The sequence below is a fragment of the Astatotilapia calliptera genome, chromosome 22 (genome assembly GCF_964374335.1).
Source record: "Astatotilapia calliptera chromosome 22, fAstCal68.1, whole genome shotgun sequence".
In the NCBI taxonomy this organism is placed as follows: domain Eukaryota; kingdom Metazoa; phylum Chordata; class Actinopteri; order Cichliformes; family Cichlidae; genus Astatotilapia; species Astatotilapia calliptera.
Window position 1 is genome coordinate 28,220,968 of NC_137442.1, and position 20,271 is coordinate 28,241,238.

The window sequence follows — 20,271 nt, forward strand, 5'->3', positions numbered from 1 at the left end:
GTTAGGAATATAAGGATGCCATTTGGTGCAAATGGAAATGCTCAGCCTACAGAGAACTGAATTTAAAGACACCTTGAAACATAATGTCCCAGAGGTGTTGTATTTTTACTTATTTTTAGTGAGGTGAGCTTGGTATTGATTCCATCATCCTCCAGGAGCTGCCTGCAGACTCGCACCATATGAGGCCAGGCAGTGTCGTGCATCATGAAGTACCTAGGACCCACTGCACCAGTGTAGGCTCTTCTAATTCTAGTACAGTGGTTTGCAAAAGTATTTGGCCCCCTTGAACTTTTCCACATTTTGTCACATTGCAGCCACAAACATGAATCAATTTTATTGGAGATACCAGTCCTGGTGATTGGTGAAGGTCCTCTATGATCCTGTCCAGCTCTCCTGAAGTAACTGGCTGTCTCTTAGAATCTTCTTTATGCTCTTGAGACTGTGCTGGCATATAGAGCCAACCTTCTGACAGTGGCATATATTGATGTGTCGTCCTGGAAGAGTTGAACTACCTGTGCAGCCTCTGTAGGGCACAGGTATTACCGCATGCTACCAGTAGTGACACTGACCCTAGCCAAAATCAAAGCTAGTGAGGGGGTAAAAGTTGTCAGAGAAGATGAGGGAAAACTCTCAGTGGCCTTCACCTATAAATCCATTTCTGTTTTGGGGGGGTTGTCTCATAGTTGCCCCTCTAGTGCACCTGCCCTTAATTTCATTAATACCAAAGCGGCTGAAAAGGATTAGCAATCCCCTCTGCTGCTTAGCTGACCAATATCCAAGAGGTTTTATTGAGTTGGTATTATGCTATGAATCAATTCCTGATATAAATCTTATGTAGGTTTCCATATAACTCTCATCTTGATACATATCATTGATGAATCAAAGCAGCATTTATAAACATTTGCAACCTGCTTTCTCTCATTGCTAGAGGTGGCTTTTAAAAAATATTGTAAAGCTGTAAAAGCATCTCCCTTCAAAAAGATGTGGAAATCCACCTTAATCCTTCAGTTTAGCTACAAGAGTAATCAATCTTTGGGAAAGGTGTCTCACAGAAGCTGAATTTACTCTGAAATAATACAAACAAACAAAGTTGGACATTGGTCTGTCTCATGAAATCATGAGGGAGGAGAAAGAAACAACTCCACTCTTTTCAGCTCATATACTATCAAATCCTAGTGACTGTGATCGCTAATCACTTCACGCATTCCCTGATCTTTGTCACTTTGACACTTAGATTTCTAACGAAAATTAGTTTTTCAGTTTAAATGTGGAGGCATTTATATGCTTTATAAAAATAAATCAATCCAAATGAGGTAATACATAGTTAAAAAATTCACAGGCGTCATCGGCAAGTTAACTTAATGTACACAAAGAGCCAAGAAAAGGGGATGTTTTGCTCCCAGATCTGCTCCTGTGTTTGAAACGCTCCCCGGATGTCCTACTCGGATCAGCTGCAGATGCTTATTTACGGTATAGATATGTATCAAAGTATCAAAGCGGAGACCGAAGTGGAATTTAATTTTGTGGAAGAGAGAGAAGTCGCAACAAGACAAATCTAGTGAGTGAAGATTGTGATGTTTTTAGCGTGCTGTATGCTTTTAACTGACTTTATACGTGTGTCTCACTGTCCTCCTTAGCCCGTAAGCCCGGTTTAGAAACTAGCAACTAGGCTGCTATCAAAAACTAGCTGTAGCCTGAATCCTTATACTTACTGCCCTTCACTGATTTCTGCTGAAATTTAGGATTCATTCTAAAGTTTTATTAATAACATGTAAAGCCCTACATGGCCCAGCTTCTGTTGCTGTAGCAGAGCTATGAGACCTGACCCCAGCAGTTGGCCTCTCTTGTTGTCTGATCGGGATCTTCAGTTGTTTGATGCGCCTGTGTTAAAACCAGAGAACCATTCTTTAGAGGCTGTAGCTCCTAAACTTTGGAACAGTCTTCCTCAGTCTGTCAGGTTGGTCGAATCATTTTGTTTTAAATAACAGCTCAAAACTAATTTTATAGGTTAGGCTTTCTTTAATCTCTCTGTTCCATTTTCATTTTGGTCTTTGTTCTTCTCATAGTGTACAGAGGTGTACATATGAAGGGATGAAAGTAAGACTGTATGTCAAACTATGCATGTTTGACTGTGTGTTTGTATGTTTGGACATGCACACTTATTTTTGATGTGCAGTTTTATGTCAGACTGCTATGTATGCTAATACTATGCTACTATGTCTAAATTTGATAAATATGGAAACAGCTCTGATCGCTAGCTGTTTTCCCTCACATGTTACCAGACATCATCTTTTTTTTAACTCATAGAAACATATCAGATAAAATCTAAAAAAATCCTCTTAACATTAATGAATAAAAAAACTAAAAGATGCCACAAATACCCTGTTTGCTAATGTCACTGTTAAAAAGTCCAATCACTGCCTTATCAACTACAATCCCCTAATCTTATGCACAAATTACCAACACAAAAAAATAAATTTTTTTCTACAACTTATCACTGATTGTATTTTCTTTTACTGATCCATCCATGCAATTGGAAAACTTTAAATGTTCAAAACTTTTAATGTTTTTATATCTTATGAACCCCCATTAAAAATAGAATTAGTTGCAGATATAATACTTGGCTCTGTTCACAAGTCTTCATTGCCATCAACAGCAGAGATAAAGCACAAGAACGATCCAAGGTCTCTCCCTGAAGATTTCTCTAGGCCACAAAGAAATGTCTGCACTAGCCTGATTAGGAAAGCTAAATCAAATTATCATCTAGTGACAGTCATCTAGTCTTACTTCCACTAAATTCTACAAGACTGTGTCAACTTTTTAAATTAATCAAGGTCCCACCTTCCACCTCAGATCAAGGAGAGATCAGGTTGTGGGTTTGATGATCCTGAAAGACTCCATAGCTGAAGCTTTGAATTACCATTTCCTCCCTTGTGGTCTTTTTATTTAACAGGAATATGTGTTCATTCTACTATATATAATTACCATATTGGTTCTGCAGAGGGATGCCTCAATGCCTCACCCCTTTCTTGACTATTTTTTTTGTTGTAAAGTCATAAGTCCTAAGCCTTAAACTATGTGCTCTAAACTAAGTGTTTTGCATATTTGCCACATTTACATGTCTCAGATCATTAAACAGATTTTAATATTAGACAAAGATAATCCCAGGGAATACAGAATACAGTTTTTAAACGATTACGTCATTTATTAGAGGAAAAAAACAAATCTACCTGACTCTGTGTGACGTTAAGTGTATCACTTAACGTCACAGAACTTCTTTGACATTTTGCGATAACTGCTAATCAGTCTTTTACATCACTGGAGGAATTTTGGCCCACTCTTCTTTTCAGAAGTGTTTTAATTCAGCCACATTGCAGACTTTTTGAACAGGCGTAGCTTGTTTAAGCGCATGTGCAAGGATCACAATCAGATTTTAGTCCAGACTTTGACTAGACTTCTCCAGACTTAAACAATCAGAGGTGGACTTGCTGTTGTGTATATCAAATAATTGTCCTGCTGTAAAACTTAAGTGCGCTTGAGCTTCAGGGCATCAACTGACAGCTCGACTTTCTTCTTTCATTGTCACATGTGTTTAGTCTGGACATCACTATGAAGAGAACTGGGCTCTGAACCTGTCGTTTCTGGTATTCTCTGGAAAATGTCAAACAAAATCCAGGATGTTGGGCTGTGAGTTTAGGTGCATCTAAAAGATGTCAGGCCCTCATGCCACCCTCATCTGCATGTTTCTGATAGTTTGGTCAGGAACTAGCCTGCTGGAGATTATTGTAATCATTGTATGTCCTCTACACCTTTGAGATAGGGACTGGGCTGGGAGGCTTGGAACACCTTACTATTTCATGTTTAGATGTGCCATCCTGCATGACCTTTGCACCCTGAATGGCATGCATGTATCATCACATGCTAACAGTAGTGACAAGAACATAATAAAAAGTAAAACTGGAGAAAAATCAGTCAGGAGAGATGAAGAGAGAACAATGGTCTGGGGCTGCTGTCAGCAAATCCACTTCCTTTTTTCTGGGGGTTGTCTTGCTCTTGCTTCTGCTGTTCCCATGTGGTCACTTTCATATTTTACTAAAGCAGGTCAAATGGATTCAGTGGTTTTTACGTCTTGCACAGTTTAATTAACTTTGTTATGCTGTGATGTTTTTATTATCTTAGATTTTGAGCAGCATATAATAACAAGTTTATCAGCTGCATTGAAAAATATGCCACAGTAGTTTGAATTTCATGAATTGTGATGTCCAGAAAAGACAACTATGCTGAAATACACAATATGTGACAGAACGCTTTTAAACACAGTGATCAACACTGCGGTCTTTAACAGTTAAAGTTTATATTGAATGAGGATCGGGTCCAGCAGTGCTTGACTTGCATTTTCCATTATCTTGATGGTTCTTCCTCTGAACGACCAATTGAAAAAGATTCTAATGTAACGGTCATATTTTCAAAATCTGTTAGATATACTTGTCTTGTAGGAAAAAGCCTCGTAAAGGTGAGTGCAGCTGACCTATCATCACTGCATTTCATGGACGTCTAGATCTCTGCTAATAATGTTCCATTTATTTCAGAAATGACACTCCCAATCTTTGCCCCTCTATTTAAACACTGGCAGCAAGGCCGCCTGTGAGAAAAATGCTGAGTTCACCTGAATTTCCCTGAGGCCGTTAGGCAACGAGACAGATGCTGATTGGAAGGTGGGTGAAAAAGGAGGTGATGATTGTGAGGGGTGCCATCGTTAATCACAACACTGATTACTCACACGGTCCCACTTTACCACAGGACACGGCGAGTCATGTGTGTCTCCTGAAAGAGACTGTGTATCATAAAGCTGGATTCGACTAATAAAGTCCTACAAGCGTCACTTTTGGTTCATGTCCTTCCCCGGCACTCAGAGTTTATGCCTGCATGTACATCTAACCTATTAAAAAGCAGGATATAGCAAATGAGTAAATAGGAGGAGACTGTGTCAGCCAACCAGTCAGCTTTGAATCTTTAGCAAAACATTTAGTCAGCGTTTCTATGTCCAGATGAATCCACTGTTTGGGGTTTTTAGTAAGATGGCTTAACTGTTAATGCCAGTTGACAATGTGATGATTTTTTTTTTTTTGGGGTGGGGGGCTCACGGTTAATTATATTCATATACATAACAATTGTTCTGCTTTATTTGTAGGATATTTTAACCACAAGGAACTTGTTTCGTTTCAGACTGGGATCGTCATGTAGTCAGATATTTAAAGTTGAGCAGTAGAGCCAGAATGATTTTTGATTTTTTATTCTTTTCCTAAAATTAGGTATTTGCCAATCTGTCCAGCTGACACAGCTGATAAATACATTTAAAAACAGAAAAAAGTTGATTTAAAAAAACAAAACAAAACAAAAAAAACCCCAGCAGTAACACTTTTCAGCCATGTTAAGGTTTTTTTGTTTTTTTGTTTTTTTGCCTGTCCCGTTTGGCTCTTTTGCCATCAGAATTATTGTCTAAAGGCGAAGAAAGATGCCCAACGGATTTAATTTACCAAATGGACCATCCCAGCCTTGCCATAATGGTCCATTTGATTCACCTTTTATTGTTTATTTTATTGTATTTTCACTTGCTAAATACGGGACAGACTTGACTGGGGAAAAGAAAGAGGGTAAGAAAAACAGTGGAGAAGAGGGACGGTGATAAAGGGCAAAAAACAACAAAATAAGCAGACAAAAAATACAAATATCAATCACCTGGATCACCTGTTGAGAAAGAAAAAAGAGAAAACAAGCAGAAAAAAAAAAAAAGAGCAACATAATAAACAACGTCACCATGGTCTATGGGAATATGACAGTAAATACTAAATATTAAACATTATTGTGCAGCATGTAATATCGACAGCGCACAGTGTGCTTTGAGGTAGGAGCCAAAAAGGGTGTAGTTTGTGTGTGTGTGAGCACCCGTGTGTAAACCTGTGAGCATGAACGTGCTTGTATTAAAAGGTTCCTTCATGTAATGCTCTGCTAGAGGGTGTGGGGGGGCCACAGCCCCGTCCTCCAGGGCATGAAGCAGGTATGGAGGAGATCATGTTAAGGTTGTTGACGTGGCTTAGCGTGTCCACCAGAGGACAGTCTGCAAATTCCCTGTTTGCAACACAGCTCCTACAACCAGTTGAGCCAAGCAAATTCGGGGAGAGCGTAAGTGAGTGCATAACTACAAATAACAAATATATTTGCAGTGACTAATATTTGAGCTGTCATAGTGTAACCATTGTAATACCTCGTCCATCCATCTGCTTCCGCTTATCCTTTTCAGGGTCGCGGGGGGCGCTGGAGCCTATCCCAGCTGTCATAGGGCGAGAGGCGGGGTACACCCTGAACAGGTCACCAGTCTGTCGCAGGGCTGGTGACCATTCGCGCTTACATTCAATCCTGCATTCACACCTATGGGCAATTTGGATTAACCAATTAACCTATCCCCACTAACTGCATATCTTTGGACTGTGGGAGGAAGCCGGAGTACCCATGCAAACTCCACACAGAAAGTCCCCGGCCTGATGGTGTAATTGAACTCAGGACCTTCTTGCTGCGCGGCAACAGTGCTAACCATTGTATTAACATTAAGAGGCAACTAGGTTTGTTGCTTTCATTTACAAAAGCACCATTTTTGGTGGGCGAGTATTGAGTTACTTAATTCTGGTGGTATTTTTTACCAGCTATTAAATTGCTGGTATTGTGAAATCTCTGCTTAGTAGTTCAGCTAATATCCATCTGATATCACTTATGGTTGTTAATTACAGCAAGATAAATCATTCATTTCTTTGTTAATGCAGTAGTAGCCTTGTATCTGAGTCCTGCAGAATATGCAGTATTGGCTCTAATAACTGCAGGAGACAGTTGGTTCTGCTTTTTTTCTTCAGTATTATATGATAATTAGTTTTTCTTCAATAATATAAAATACAATTACTCACACATAAGTTGCATTTCACCTGACATTTATTACAGAACATGATATTAGACCCACCTCAAACATATTATTGTGGTAATGTGGCAACGCAGTGAAAACAGCGCGACAGTAACTTTGCACGGTAATAAGGTGCAACTTTCTTGTTTGGCTGGAAAAAAGCTCCTCATTCAGCACAAAACTGCAGAAAGAAGCAATTACCTACCAGCTGTTAAACACAGTCGAGCAAAAAAAGATTTTTCTCCAGATTCAAGTTATTATTTGTCTTTCATTTGCCAGGTGGTCAGAAAAAAGAGACTCCAAATGAATAACAGTGTAACTGTTAGATGTGTAAATAAGCAGCTTGTTTGCAATAAAAGTTGATGATAAAAGTTGATGATAAAGTAAATCAGTGTTGTGTTCTCAACTTGTTTCTGTTGCCCCCAGGTGGCCCCAGAAGTCTGTTATTGTAGGTGTACCTAAATGAAGCCTCTGGTTAGATCAAAGTCCCCTTTATCTGCAGCAGGTGGGCAGAGGATAATTAATTAGTTTGAGAATTTTCTCAAAAAGTGCCTGGGTCCTTACTAACACGTTCCGAATCGAGAATCAGGCCTTTATTTAAAATCGACTGCAGTTGGAGACGAAAGAGCCCGAAGCACTGTGTGTTTGAACAAACTGTTCTTATTTATTTCATCAAAAAAATATGCAAGAAGGAAATCTGTGTGTTCTTTCTACCGTTTATGAATTCTTGCTATTTTTACTAAGATTTTTTCTCATCTGCTCACAATTGTTACGGCTATATTCATTTGTTTTTCCTGCCAAGTTGTTAGTCGGAAATGCAACATATCCATGTTTATTGGTTGTTGTTGTATTTTTAGCATAATCCAAATTTTCACTTAAATGAATTCTAGCAGCACAGTAGTGTAATCCTTTAGTACAAGCAAGTCCCTTTGACAGAAGTCCTCTTCCATGTGGTTCTATTGAACGGTTTTCTATGTAGCTATTTTAGAGCTGGACAGTTTGTGAATATGTCCATCATGAACCCAATAGCCCAAGCTGCTGCAAAGGCCGGTAATTTCCCTTCTCTAGGGGGAAATTGCAGGGCTTTTTATCCTGCTGACGTCGGAGAGTGACATGATTCCTTTGACGTCAGAGCTTAAGCTGTGGGCGTCATTTTTGTGTATTGTTTCAGTGAGTTCAAAGCGCAGCAGCCCCTCTGGTGGTGCCTAACAGCTGCTGATTGTGCAGCTGCTTCTGTGTCCATGCTGCTTCTCTCAGGTCATGGACATAAAATCATTCATTCATATCCTCATGCACAAAATAGTACCATAAACCCAGTGATCTCAGATTTTCTGTTATTTAAAAGTTTGAAAATCAGATAGGCCGTAGAGCAATTGTGATGCAATAGATGAACTATGTTTGCTATCTGATAAGAAAAATGATAACAGCAGCCTGAGATAAAGTCCACTGATATTTTGTATCATTGGGTAAACCTCTGCTGTGTATAGACATGATTTTATGTCAGTGACAGCAGAGAAATTGTTAGATCTCTCAGTGTAATGCAATATATGCTGACAGCACTACACACTAGAACTTACAGAATGAACATAAAGGTTAATCAAGACCTTTCGGAACAGCATAACTATAAAGGTTCATCACTGTGTGTTAGTTTCAGGGTACCCACTAATTTCGTCTGACCCCGAGTCGTGCTCATGCTAATTGTTGCCGTCCTGATTAAGTTAGTTATCTTTGAGCATGTGTGCAAGTTACAGTAACTGATGCAGAAATATGTATTACTAATATTTAGCTGTGTGCTGGCAGTTATCAGAGGTGTACCAACTTAGCCTATAAAATAACCCATGCAGAGTATTGATGGGGGCTCAGGTTTCGCCCATTGGCTTTTTGGAGGGACCACCAGGAGCCAATTAACAGCAAGAAAGGGAAGTGAGAGTCCAGTAGTGAGGAAGCAGCACACATACATTAGGACCTTTTATAGAACATGTAAGTTGCCTAAACTAAATAATAAGAAAAAGAGAATGAAGAAATGTGAGAGATTTAGATAAAGATTTCGTCTGAATACGTCTGAAACAGAGTCCCCCTTTATAATTATGTTGTGTGTCATATAGTCGTAGTCATATAGTTGACAGATTGGAATTAGGCCTCACTTACAGGACCACATACAGAACATAATCATGCTAACAGATTAGACCAGGGCTGTTTTCACACCTGGTGTGTTTGGTCCGTTGGTGATCGCCAACCTCGATCCAGACCAACTATCAGGCTCACGTTGCAAGATTGAGCTAAAACGCTTCTGTGGTCTGTTTTGTATTGTATTCTGGGATGCGGCAAGGTACTATATATGTGCAAGAGTCTGTAAAATATAGTTACTACTACTAGTTAGCAATACATTTTATGATTTCAGTTCACATTTGAGGAAATTCACACATAGTTTGGTACCAATTCTTTTAACATTTTAGCTGCACTTCTTTCTTTTGGGTCTTAATTAAAGACTAGCCTCTAAACTGTCTCTGTACTAAGTGTTGCTCCTCATGGTTTTGGCTTCTGCTGAAATTGTAGACCTGCCATGCTGAGTGAATTGTCTGTCAAAAGTTTAAAAACACTAAACAGTTGTTTTGGTTTGCATCAGATCTAATTTAGGTCTTTCTGAGCTTTCTAAGCACTACCCCATGAAGGAACCTCAGGAGTGACGACGATATTTTATAATGATACCCAACAGTTGTAGAAATACTCGAACCACAAATGATGCAAATGCTCTGCCAACTTCAATTTAATGATTTCTTGTTTTTTTCTGACTGTGTTTTGCTGTGCTTTGTCAACAGATGGAATCAGTGTGACGGGCTTACCAATCTCCAGTCCCCTCCGCCAAGTCCTCAAACCCAGGGCTGAAACCAAGCCCGTCGGCAGCGAGTCCAGCAAGGCTGAGTACAGCCACATTAAGGTGACTAAATAAAAGCCTCTCTGAAGTGCGTGGGGAAGAAAGGAAACCTTTGCTCAGTTCAAAATGCAAACAGTCTGTTTCTTGTGCTTTCTGGCTTGTTGTATGGTTTAGTGAAAATCCATTTTCATCCTTGTCCAATCTCACTGCACCTTTTCTCAAATGATAAGTATCTCTGGCTAGTTTCTTTACTTTCTTACTTTGCCTCTGTCTCTCTTCCTGTTCACACCAATAGCTCTGTATACTGTGTGTGCATGGTTTTGCACAATTTACTGTCAATTAGACTTTCTTGTAAATGTCTGTGGAAGCAGTGTGTTTATGTGGATGGTAATACATCTTGGCTCCTGATGCACTCTGCTCATTGAATCTGAGCTGTAGACACGAGGGGAACATCTTGGGTTTTTGTACAAAAATAGCAAGAGTGAACAGGAGAATAAATTAGACTAGGTAATAAAGAGTGGTGGAAAGGAGACCGGCAGAATGAGAATGCACAGGATCAGCAGGGGATGTAGTTTCACTGAGGACTTGTGGGTATCTGAAGGGTAGAAATGGGCGGTCTGACTGAGTCTAGTTGCTGAGGGTTCACCTGTAGCACAGCAGACACCTGCAAGTGTGGAGACTGCATTGTGTTGCCTTTGAAAGTCACAATGCCACAATACCTGTGAAAGCTTTGTCCTGTATGAATCATCCAGAGAGAAAACCTATTTTGTTTGATGTTCAGATGTGCTACCGAACACACCTTTTCCATTGAAAACTTTGATAGGATGATGACTAATTGTTGGGAGGGGGAAAAAAAGAAAAACCTTTTTTCATAGTCTAAGCCTTGGTGAACTTAGAAGCTTCTGCAAGGACTTGTCTAGCACTTACATTATCTTATAAAGGGAAAAAATGACTGGGCCAAATGATCGTAGATGAACAAAAAGTGGATATTGTGCTTTATACTATATTTCTTTAACTTAATGTAAAGATTTGGTTATACTGTATAATGCAAAACTGCTTATTATATTTTTTTGTGTGTTTTGTGTGATTAATGGCCATCTAAACAGAAAAAACTTACAACAAAATGTAAACTATTTTTGATCTTTTTATTAAGTATATACAATTATTAATAGTTGAAGCTCATATCATACATGGCCAAGAATTTAAGAAAATGAGGTTGGTGTATGTATAAATAATTCCTGTTAACCAGCGTTCAGGCTTCAGCCTGCTCTAAACCCTTGGTTTCAATTTTTGGTGAGAGAAGAAATTCCTAATATATTCACCTCAGATGCAAAGCTTTAGCTATGAGCAAAGAGGCCCCACCCACCTGTTGTTCGAGCTGGCATGAAGGGAGGGGAAAGGAAAGTAAACAGCTTTTTTCAGACAGGGGATGAACTGAGGGACTGCACCAGTGCCCAGGATGAGATGCATGAGGATTATTTGGGATCATGCAGAGTAACTCCAGCAGAGACAAAGAACAAAAATATGGAGCTGGAATTTAAATGACAGGATATCTTTGTGTTTTGAGCCTTTTTGTTTATGGTTTGGATAATCTGCAGTGCAAGGTCAAAAGCAGCTGCAATATTAGTTTGTTCAGAGAGAACATCTTATCAAAATTCTATTTTAATTTTCTGTACTTCCTAGACAGAGTTTTATGTATTGTTACGTTCCCCTGGGGGGGTCTAGGCGGTGAGGGGGGAGTAACAAAAGTGACCGGGTCAGAAAAAGGAGTCAAGGAGGCGAAACAGTAAAATGAAATAGTTTTATTGAAGTAATTCAACTAAAAGAGACGGACAAGCCGCTATCACCATAAAAGTAACACAAACAAAACTCAGGCGTTGGTCAGTAATGCCAAAAAAGTCAAAAGGAAAACGCAGCTCACCAGCTGGAAACTACAAAACACAGCTCACTAGCTGGAAACACTACAAAACACAGCTCACTAGCTGGAAACACCACAAAACACAGCTCACTAGCTGGAAACACCACAAACACTCAGCTCACTAGCTGTACCCACACAAATGGCACTCTGGCCCAGAGCTCACCCTGCTCTGGGCTTAAATACCTTTAATTGCTGATGGGAGTCAGCTGTACAGGAGGGAAAGGTGGCACCTCAGGCAGGAGGTAGTGGGACACGCCCACACAGGCACCCTCAGGAGAGAGAGAGGCCCTGCTAGGGCCGTAACACCCCCTCCCATAAATGCAAACCCATGGTTTGTCAAATTTACGGTAACACAAAGTGAGTCCATAGCCGTTTCATGAAGAAATAGCAGGCTTTCCACCTACCAAACCCCATAGCACCGGTTAGGCATTGCCTGCGGAAACTGCCAATCCCATCTCAGTGGGTTCACCACATTACCAGAGAGTGGCCCCAGACCCTCGAAACAGTTTCCCATGGGATAGCCGGGGCTTCGAACCATCACGTGTGTGTAAAACTCTTTTTGGATTTGCTGGATAAGTTGTTAAATATCCATTGTTTAAGATGGGCTGGACATTTTAATCGGTGGTTAGGCTTATTAGAGGCAGAGTTTGATTCTGGGTTTAAAAGCAGAATATGGTGCACGAACCTCCATAAAAAGACAATTACAAAGAGACTCTGGTCGTGCTAGAGTTCTGCCTTTGAGCAGGTTGTAAGGACGTGAGCTTTTTCTTTTCTTTCTTGTAGATGTATTGTTGGACATGCAGTAGACACCAGAGTGATTCATTTCACTGTGTGCACAATAGACGCCTATGCCTGCATGCTATAGCAAATGTATTCTGGGTTTGCAGCTGTATGACTCATTGTTGTTATAGGGTGTATTGTTTTCAGCACTTTGACTCAAACCTACAGGACCCAGCACACTTTTAATGCATTTTGACGTACAAGGGAGGAACAGGTATGGCATTGTTCAACATCCCAGCAAATAAGTTGGGTTGAGTGGATTCTATCATTCTTGGATGACTGTACACCCAATATTAACTGTGATTTTTCTAACAAGCTGTGTGTTTGTATGTCTTGAAAGCTTTCAGTCAAAATCGGGTGTGGACCATGTATGGACTGCTTAAGAGGCACCGTTGCTGTAAAAGTGGACAATCCAGAGTCTGTTTCACGCATTTCCACCAAAATAAAACAATAAGAGTGCCAGCATCAGTACAACACCACAACAATCCGTCACCCAAAGTTGGACCCACCGACTTCTTTGGCTTTGGAAGGGGTTAGCACAAATACTTTCCCTAGGACGTTACCCCAGCTTCTGCTACATGTTATATAATAATGAGCTCTGAAACATGCAGAAATGTGGGTGGGTTCCTTAATGACAGAAACAGAATTTGCTCGTACCGACTCCACGTTGATCAAAACGAAGCAGCTGATTTGTTTTCAAGTGCACTCTGCTAAAGTTCATTGGCTTTAAAGCTTTAATGGCAAACCACAAGATTTTATGAGAGCAGCTTTGTTGTTTTAGTATTAGCAAACAAGCTAACATAGTAATAAATCTGTTTGATTGTAAGGAGCAGTCAAGCCCAGTTGGTTTATTTTGAGTAAAAAGGAAAAAGATTGCTTAAGCCATTAGATCAGTAGTGGTGACCATCAGGTAAATGTATTCCTTTAATATACAGATCTATATTGACATGTACGCTGTTTATGTTTTTATAGTCTCTTTCATATCACTGACCTCGTTATGACACCAGAGAGAGGGGACATAAAAGGTTCATGAGCTGCACGGCTTACTGTCAGTCAAAAGAATTTGATTTCACCCCTTGACACAGGATGATAGAGGACGCCATCCCTAAAACAGGCACTCTGTATGACGTCACCAATGTAAACGCTAAGTAGACTCAAATAAAAATCAAAGCAGAAACAGGAGGATATATGTGTAAAAGCACCCATAGAGGTCAAGTTTGGCGTGTAACATCTCAGACTTTCTTGACGGACATTGAAATTTAAACATGCTTTACGCAACTTTAATACCCCGTAGCATCAACACGGAACAGCAATTACATACATTACATAACATACATTACATAGGACAAAGGCTCACAGTACAAGACAGATTCCAGCATAAAGGTAGGAAACAAAGGATGATGTGGCTTCAGGAAGTAGAGTGAACAAGCAACCCAGCTAGCTGCTGCTGCATTGGGTTGGCAAGAAATTTGTTTGCGTGAGCAGATATGCTCATGTTTGTGAGACAAAACCCGGTTTTATCCAGCGAAGCCTCTACCAACTGGAATTTGATCAGCGTCGAGGGGACAAGAACAGCCAACATCAGAAGGACATTGAATTCATTATTTATTTTGGGGGTCACATCTGACCCTGAGCTGCTCTGTTTTGGCTAAAGTTATTTAACATTAGCTCACCTGCTAACCTGGATAAACTGTATAAGGTTGGTCTTTTTTCCAAATTCATTTAAAAACTTAAATTCCAAACTTGCCATAACCATATTCATAGTAACTAGCTTGGTAACGACGACCCATTTGAACCTCATTAAATTTTACCCTTTTTTAGCCTTTGCATTGACAGCAGGCATTTACTGATTTTAACCATTATGCAGTTGCACAGATATTGCAGAGAGCCGAATTTGGCGCTGAGCACAATAATTGCTGTTATTAAATCCAATCTGTGGTTTTATGGGATTGTCCAATATTGATATTTTTGCGACATGGTTGTTTCTGGGAAGCAATTTATGCGTGAATGCCAGCAGCGCTTTCTTCCATATGTCTTCTCTCGTCCATTCGTCTTCTCTTTCTATATTGGTAAGACATAGTAGCAACCCACATGAATTCACAAACCCAGTGAAGAAGTGTTTACATCGTAGAAACTTTAAACATTGCTATTGTAACGAGATGGCTTTCTAACCATTTGATCATCCTTTATGAACTCTCTCCATGTTTTAGTGCGTTTTAGCATACAGCTACTGTTATATGAATACTGTTAATTCGTCATTGTGTGTGCGTGTGATTGGATGAGAGAGAATTTGTATTAGCTGATAATAACGGTTTTTGGCCGGGGGATGGATGGACAGATGCACCGGAAATTGAAACCCTTCTAGCCAAACTGGCTTGGCACTACAGTACCCTGTTCTCTGTGTATCTCCGTCTTTGCTGGGCCAGTGAAGTGTGAATTTGTTTCTAACACCTATACCAAATTTGTCTACTATTAACTGACAGGCATATGCTTCTACACGCTTTCTTCAATAAATCATATTCCTTCATGTTTTGTAAATATGGTCAATGTGTTTATCTGGCACTGTTGTGTTTCTTGGCATGAATATTTGCAGACTATGAGTAAGTGCAATCAATCATGACTGATCTGTATTCAGCACAGGAGGAGTCCACATGTTTATCTCACTGACCTTCCATCGCTCAATCTTAACACCTGTTTTTCAATGCTTCTACCAAACTGCAAATGCCTGTGGGCTTGAAAATGTGTGTGTGCTGTCAGGGTGGAATGGATCCACAGTAGGTGAAGGAGACGTGGCTGCTGGGATGTGCCGTTTTTCCCGATTATCTTCAAATCTTCAGGCACTCATCTCCTGCGAGAGCGAGGGCATGTCCTTAACTGGGTTTCCTTGACACTGTCAATTACTTTACTCACCTCGTCACCATAGCTTTATGCTTCAGTCTGTCCTGAGTGGGAGTCCATCACCTCGTGAAGCTCAGTTCTATTTGATTGTGGTGCCAGAACCTTGGTCGTGGACACAAACATCTGATGTGCTTGTCTCTGTTGAAAACATGAAACTTACTTGGAGTGGGAGCAGCTGCAGAGTTTTTTGTGTGGATTCTAGTGTAGGGTGACTTGAGTAACAGTAATCCCACTTTTGTGACTGTGCATGACTCTCTATAACACCGGCTGGTGTGCAGTCCAGTTCATTCACTTAGCCCTCCTGTGAACCTTTCTTTGGCGCTCGCTCGATGTCATCAGGGGCATTTCGAGGGGAAGCTGTGCTACAGAAATAGGCTGGCCCCTCAGACACGTTCGACGATTATCTTCAAAACGCCAAATGTCCGGCATGCTGTGAGACTGCATCCAGTGCAATTTTGCTCTCCTGTTCATAATGCCACATTATTGGAGTATAGAGATTGAGGTTAGAGTGTAGATGTATGTGCTCCTCTGAGGGAAACATTCTAGGACAGAAAGCTTTTACCGGGCTTCCTTGTGCCAGAATCAGGGGTCTTAGAGTGCATAATTTTCTGTGCGACTTGCACCTCCTAACCCAGCCAAATATGAAATGAAATAGTCTCATTGCAGGTGGTTATTTGGAAGACATTTCTGCAGTAATGTCTCTGATAGGGGCTCCCAAAGTGGATTTGATGCTCAGAGCCTTTTCTATTCTCTGCTTATACTTTATGTATAATTGTGTCTGTTCAACAATTTCACTGTTGGTTTATAAAGTAAACCTCATTCCTGATCTGTAGCTTCCTGAGGTCTTCCTGAGTAGCTTCACAGTAATAATGTGAAGGCATCATTCTGATTATCAGTTGAATCAACACCTCTAAAACAGTTCAAACAAAATATTAAAACCTTAAAATACTAACATTTTGTTCCTTCTAAAGAATGACTTCGTTGTCCAGCTACAAGCAAGTCGTTTTCACCAGCTTTCAGTGGAATTGTCCACACATTCAGGACCCTCAGGTGGCTTCGGTGAATTAAGAGACTTCAGCAGAAATGATCCGAACCAAAGAAACTCGGTCTAGGCCTAAAACCCGCTCTATTTGTCAGATTTCTTTAGCTGTGCCTTAGTCTTCCACTGAGTGAAAATGATAGCAGCCTGTAGCCTATAGATTTGCACTTGGATAATGTTTTTGTGAAAGAATAATAACATCTGTCAGGCTGGAATTGTTTGTGACTTCCTCAGCATGCTAATGCAATAGCCAGCATTCTGTCTGCACAGCTATCTGCTGTTTCTGTGTATTGAGTCTCTTTGGATCTGAAGTCTTTTCTTTCTGCTTTTTGATCATTTCAATTAAAAAAACTATTCATTATTGGTTAGTTTTAACTTCATCATGGTCTTCTCAGCTCAAATAGGACTAAAGTCCACAAAGACACTCAACAGCAGTTGTGTAAAAACACTACGGTGTCAAAGATTGTGGCTACATAATCACAGACAGTGACAGAAGAGTGCAAATGACAGCTTAAGTTTAGAAAAATCAGTTTAGCAGTTCAGACTAAAAAAAACAAACAAGGGAAAATAAGTTAAATGGTCTGAAACATTGTTACAAACATTCACTCATGCTTATATTCACAACAATGGAAATTTTAGATTTTTGAATAGGATGTAAATGAAAACCAGACAACACATGACACACATTTCAAACACGTGCAAACATGGGTTCAAATGGGGTTCAGCTCATGTGAATATTTAGTTAAAATATCCTCAAACTAGTAATACTGTGTGAGGTTGTGGTTATAAACATAAATCTAGATGATTCTGTATCCGTTAATGTAGAAACACTCGTTAGTTCTTATGAGTTTAGGAGCTAAATTTTCGAAATCTCTTCAGGAAGCATCGACTCAGCAAACTTCAAAAACCTTTCCAGGATTTATTCTTTTTTTGTTACCTTTTGAACCTCATAACACACCATTACTATGTCATAACTTGAGCAAGGTTTTATTTATTTTCAGATTGTCGGTAAGTCCCAGACACACATATATTCCAAGACATTCATCTTAAACATCCTGGCAACAAGGAAAATTGAATCGTGCTTGAGAAAAGCTAATGTAAGCACTTTTGAAACCGTAGACGAGTGTGCCTATGGCTGTGTGCAGTGAGAAAGAGCTATGCCTTTGGAAAAGAAATGCTGTCCAACACACACACACAGTTGGGTGAGTGTTGGGGGTGGGCGGGCAGAGCTTCTTCAGGCCTAATCAAATCCAGTAGAGACAGTCAGAGTCGGCTTGCTGCCTGCCAACCAACCTGCCTGCTATTTTTAGAAGCCCAGCCCTGCCGATGGCAGTTCAGCTCTCTCCACATATACAGATCCCGGCTCGTGATAGAGATATTTATAACTGCCACAGTTGTCTGCCCAAGTGTGAAACTCCAGCTGAACAACTGAATGATTTTCTCCTCTGTGGCGCAGGATTAAAAATGTTCTTTCTTATCTCTCCCCTTTGGCTTATCCACAACCAACTTTATGTTCAGTTGTATAGCGCTTTGGGTTGAGATTTTTGAAGACTGTGTGAATTTAGCTATAGGATGCTGTGCCTATGGAAGAAATTAAGCATTTAAAGCTGATTGCAGGTTTGTGTCAGGCCATTTTCCGCCAGATGTGGCATTTTCTCACTCTTTTTTTGTGTGCTTTGTTTTAGCAATGGGTGTCTAGAATGACAACTGATGCATTAATGCGTGTCACCACAACCTGTGCTTACCTTAGAACTCCGTCCCATCATGCTAAACTAAGCTCCTTGCATATAGCTTCTTTTTTTTCCTGCTGTTTTTAGTTATGTGACAACCCCAAGATTTTTAGACTCTGAAACTGGTCATGACGCTGGGAATCAAATCTGAAATGACTGTTAAATGTTTCCAAAGACTTCTGAAAAATATGCGTTTGTTGTTTCAACCCACTGTTAGTTGCATAAGCTATGTAGTTAGACAAAATGCTATTTGCACTGACAATCTAAAAGACTGAACTCTCTCGTGTCTGATTTGATCATTCCATATCACACCATAAAATTTTGGAAATCCACTGCGAGACAAAGTAGAAGCCTTCACTTTGTTAGAATTTAGGTTGTGTTTTTCAGTTAACATGACATTAACAGTTGGGCGCCTTCCATTTATTTAGTTAAAATGTTGGATAGTAGTTAAGTCAGATGAACTGATATGGCAACTGTTCAAGACTAGACACCGTCTGTGAGCAACTGCTAGCAATGCAGAGACTATAGCATTGTGACAGTGGAAATTAGTTATTAGATTATCATAATGTTTTTTTCCCAATCTAACCACTTATTGTTAGTTATTATTGCTGCCATAGACGTCATACTACAATGACCCTGAAGTTATAGATGAATCCACGTCAGATAGCATGCAAATTTATCTAAATGGCACTCACCAGTGTATTGAAAATGAATGAATGGGATGTTTAGTGTTGGCCAAGCAATGGCATCTCACCAAGAAATCTAAAAGTGCAGCACAAAGTGAACATTATTATCTCATCTTTACCTGAAGGAGCTTTTTCAAGATGAGCACAATTCATACAATTCAGCACAGTTAATAACACGTTTTCTTTCCGGGCTATCCATTACTACCGGTCTTTATCCAAAACGCTAGTTATTGACGTCTATAGAAAATTGCACGTCTTAGCAGAGAATGTGAGTTGACGCTGCAGTGTCACTCCCATGAGAAGAGTAATGTTAGTCGTTCCAAATATTGACTTTAAGCTCATTAGAATTGTACAGATGCTGCTTTTTTTGCTTCATATACTGTATGTCTGTGTGTGTTTGCACGATTCAATAAATCACTGCACCTATTTCCCCACCTTTTTGTTTTGTTTTTTTCCAAGGTGTGGCTCGAGGCTTTTTGCCCAGTACAGTAACTAATGCTTATTACAAAAGCTGAAAAATGAAGTACTGTGTTTTTCACTTCCAGGGCTCCACACTGGTGTAATAACAGAAAGCTTTGATATCAAAGCTCACTTTGGTTGTAAACAAGTCGATAGCGTTTTATTCACAGAGACACAGGATAAAAGCAATAATTCAGTCAACCTATGATTAGGCTTCCTGTGTACCCAGACATCTTGGCTTTGGCCTCTGTATCATGGTGGATAGTATCAGTCTCTGAAGGCTGAACTGAACTTTACTGCGACAAAGAGAAAAGATTTTGTAGACTTTTGTGAGCATGCTGTTGATGTCCATGATCATCATCTGTGTTTATGCAAAATGTTCAAAGTGAACAGTTCTCAGGTGTTGGTTAGATTTCTAACTGTGGTGTTCTTGAGAGTTGAGGGAATGTAAAATAATGGAGACTAACCAAAAGGCATAATCATCATGAGCTGTAAGTAGACAGAAAACCCGCTCACTGCGCAGTGTCATTGGATTTGTTCCTACAAGCCATTTATTTCCCTGTGCTTCATTTACCTGTTGGCACTACGCAGTCGTCACTGATTGTGGTTTGAAATCCTGCCTGTGAACCACAGCTGTGCCCATAGCACCTTTACTTTCCCTACTTTATCAGCATATGGCTGCCTGTTGTCTCCGGGCTGCAGCAGGTACATCGCTCGTGCCTCAGTGCGAGTTGACGTGAGGAAACATGAGCGGGGAGAAATGGGAAAATAGATGGTGTTGGCTGGGGGATGTGTCACCAAGATGTAGTGTGGACGCCTCCAGAGATTTCTAGATTTCTTATTATATTTTATTTTGCCTCTGTTTTGCTCTTTGCTACAAAAATGTAAGCAAGACATGCTATAGACTCTTTCATGCTCCAGGTAGCGGTTTGATGAG

The 20,271-nt window shown here is 40.1% G+C and overlaps 1 protein-coding gene across 4 annotated transcripts in view; it reads left to right on the forward strand.

Annotated features, from left to right (window-relative positions):
* trappc9 (trafficking protein particle complex subunit 9) overlaps positions 1 to 20,271 on the forward strand; it is a 232,402-nt gene that overhangs the window by 84,811 nt on the left and 127,320 nt on the right. For all 4 annotated transcript variants that reach the window (XM_080296224.1, XM_026155948.2, XM_026155951.2 and 1 more), the window contains one exon: positions 9,769 to 9,887. In XM_080296224.1, coding sequence (XP_080152350.1) covers positions 9,769 to 9,887 — 119 coding nt within the window. The remainder of the gene's footprint in view (positions 1 to 9,768; positions 9,888 to 20,271) is intronic.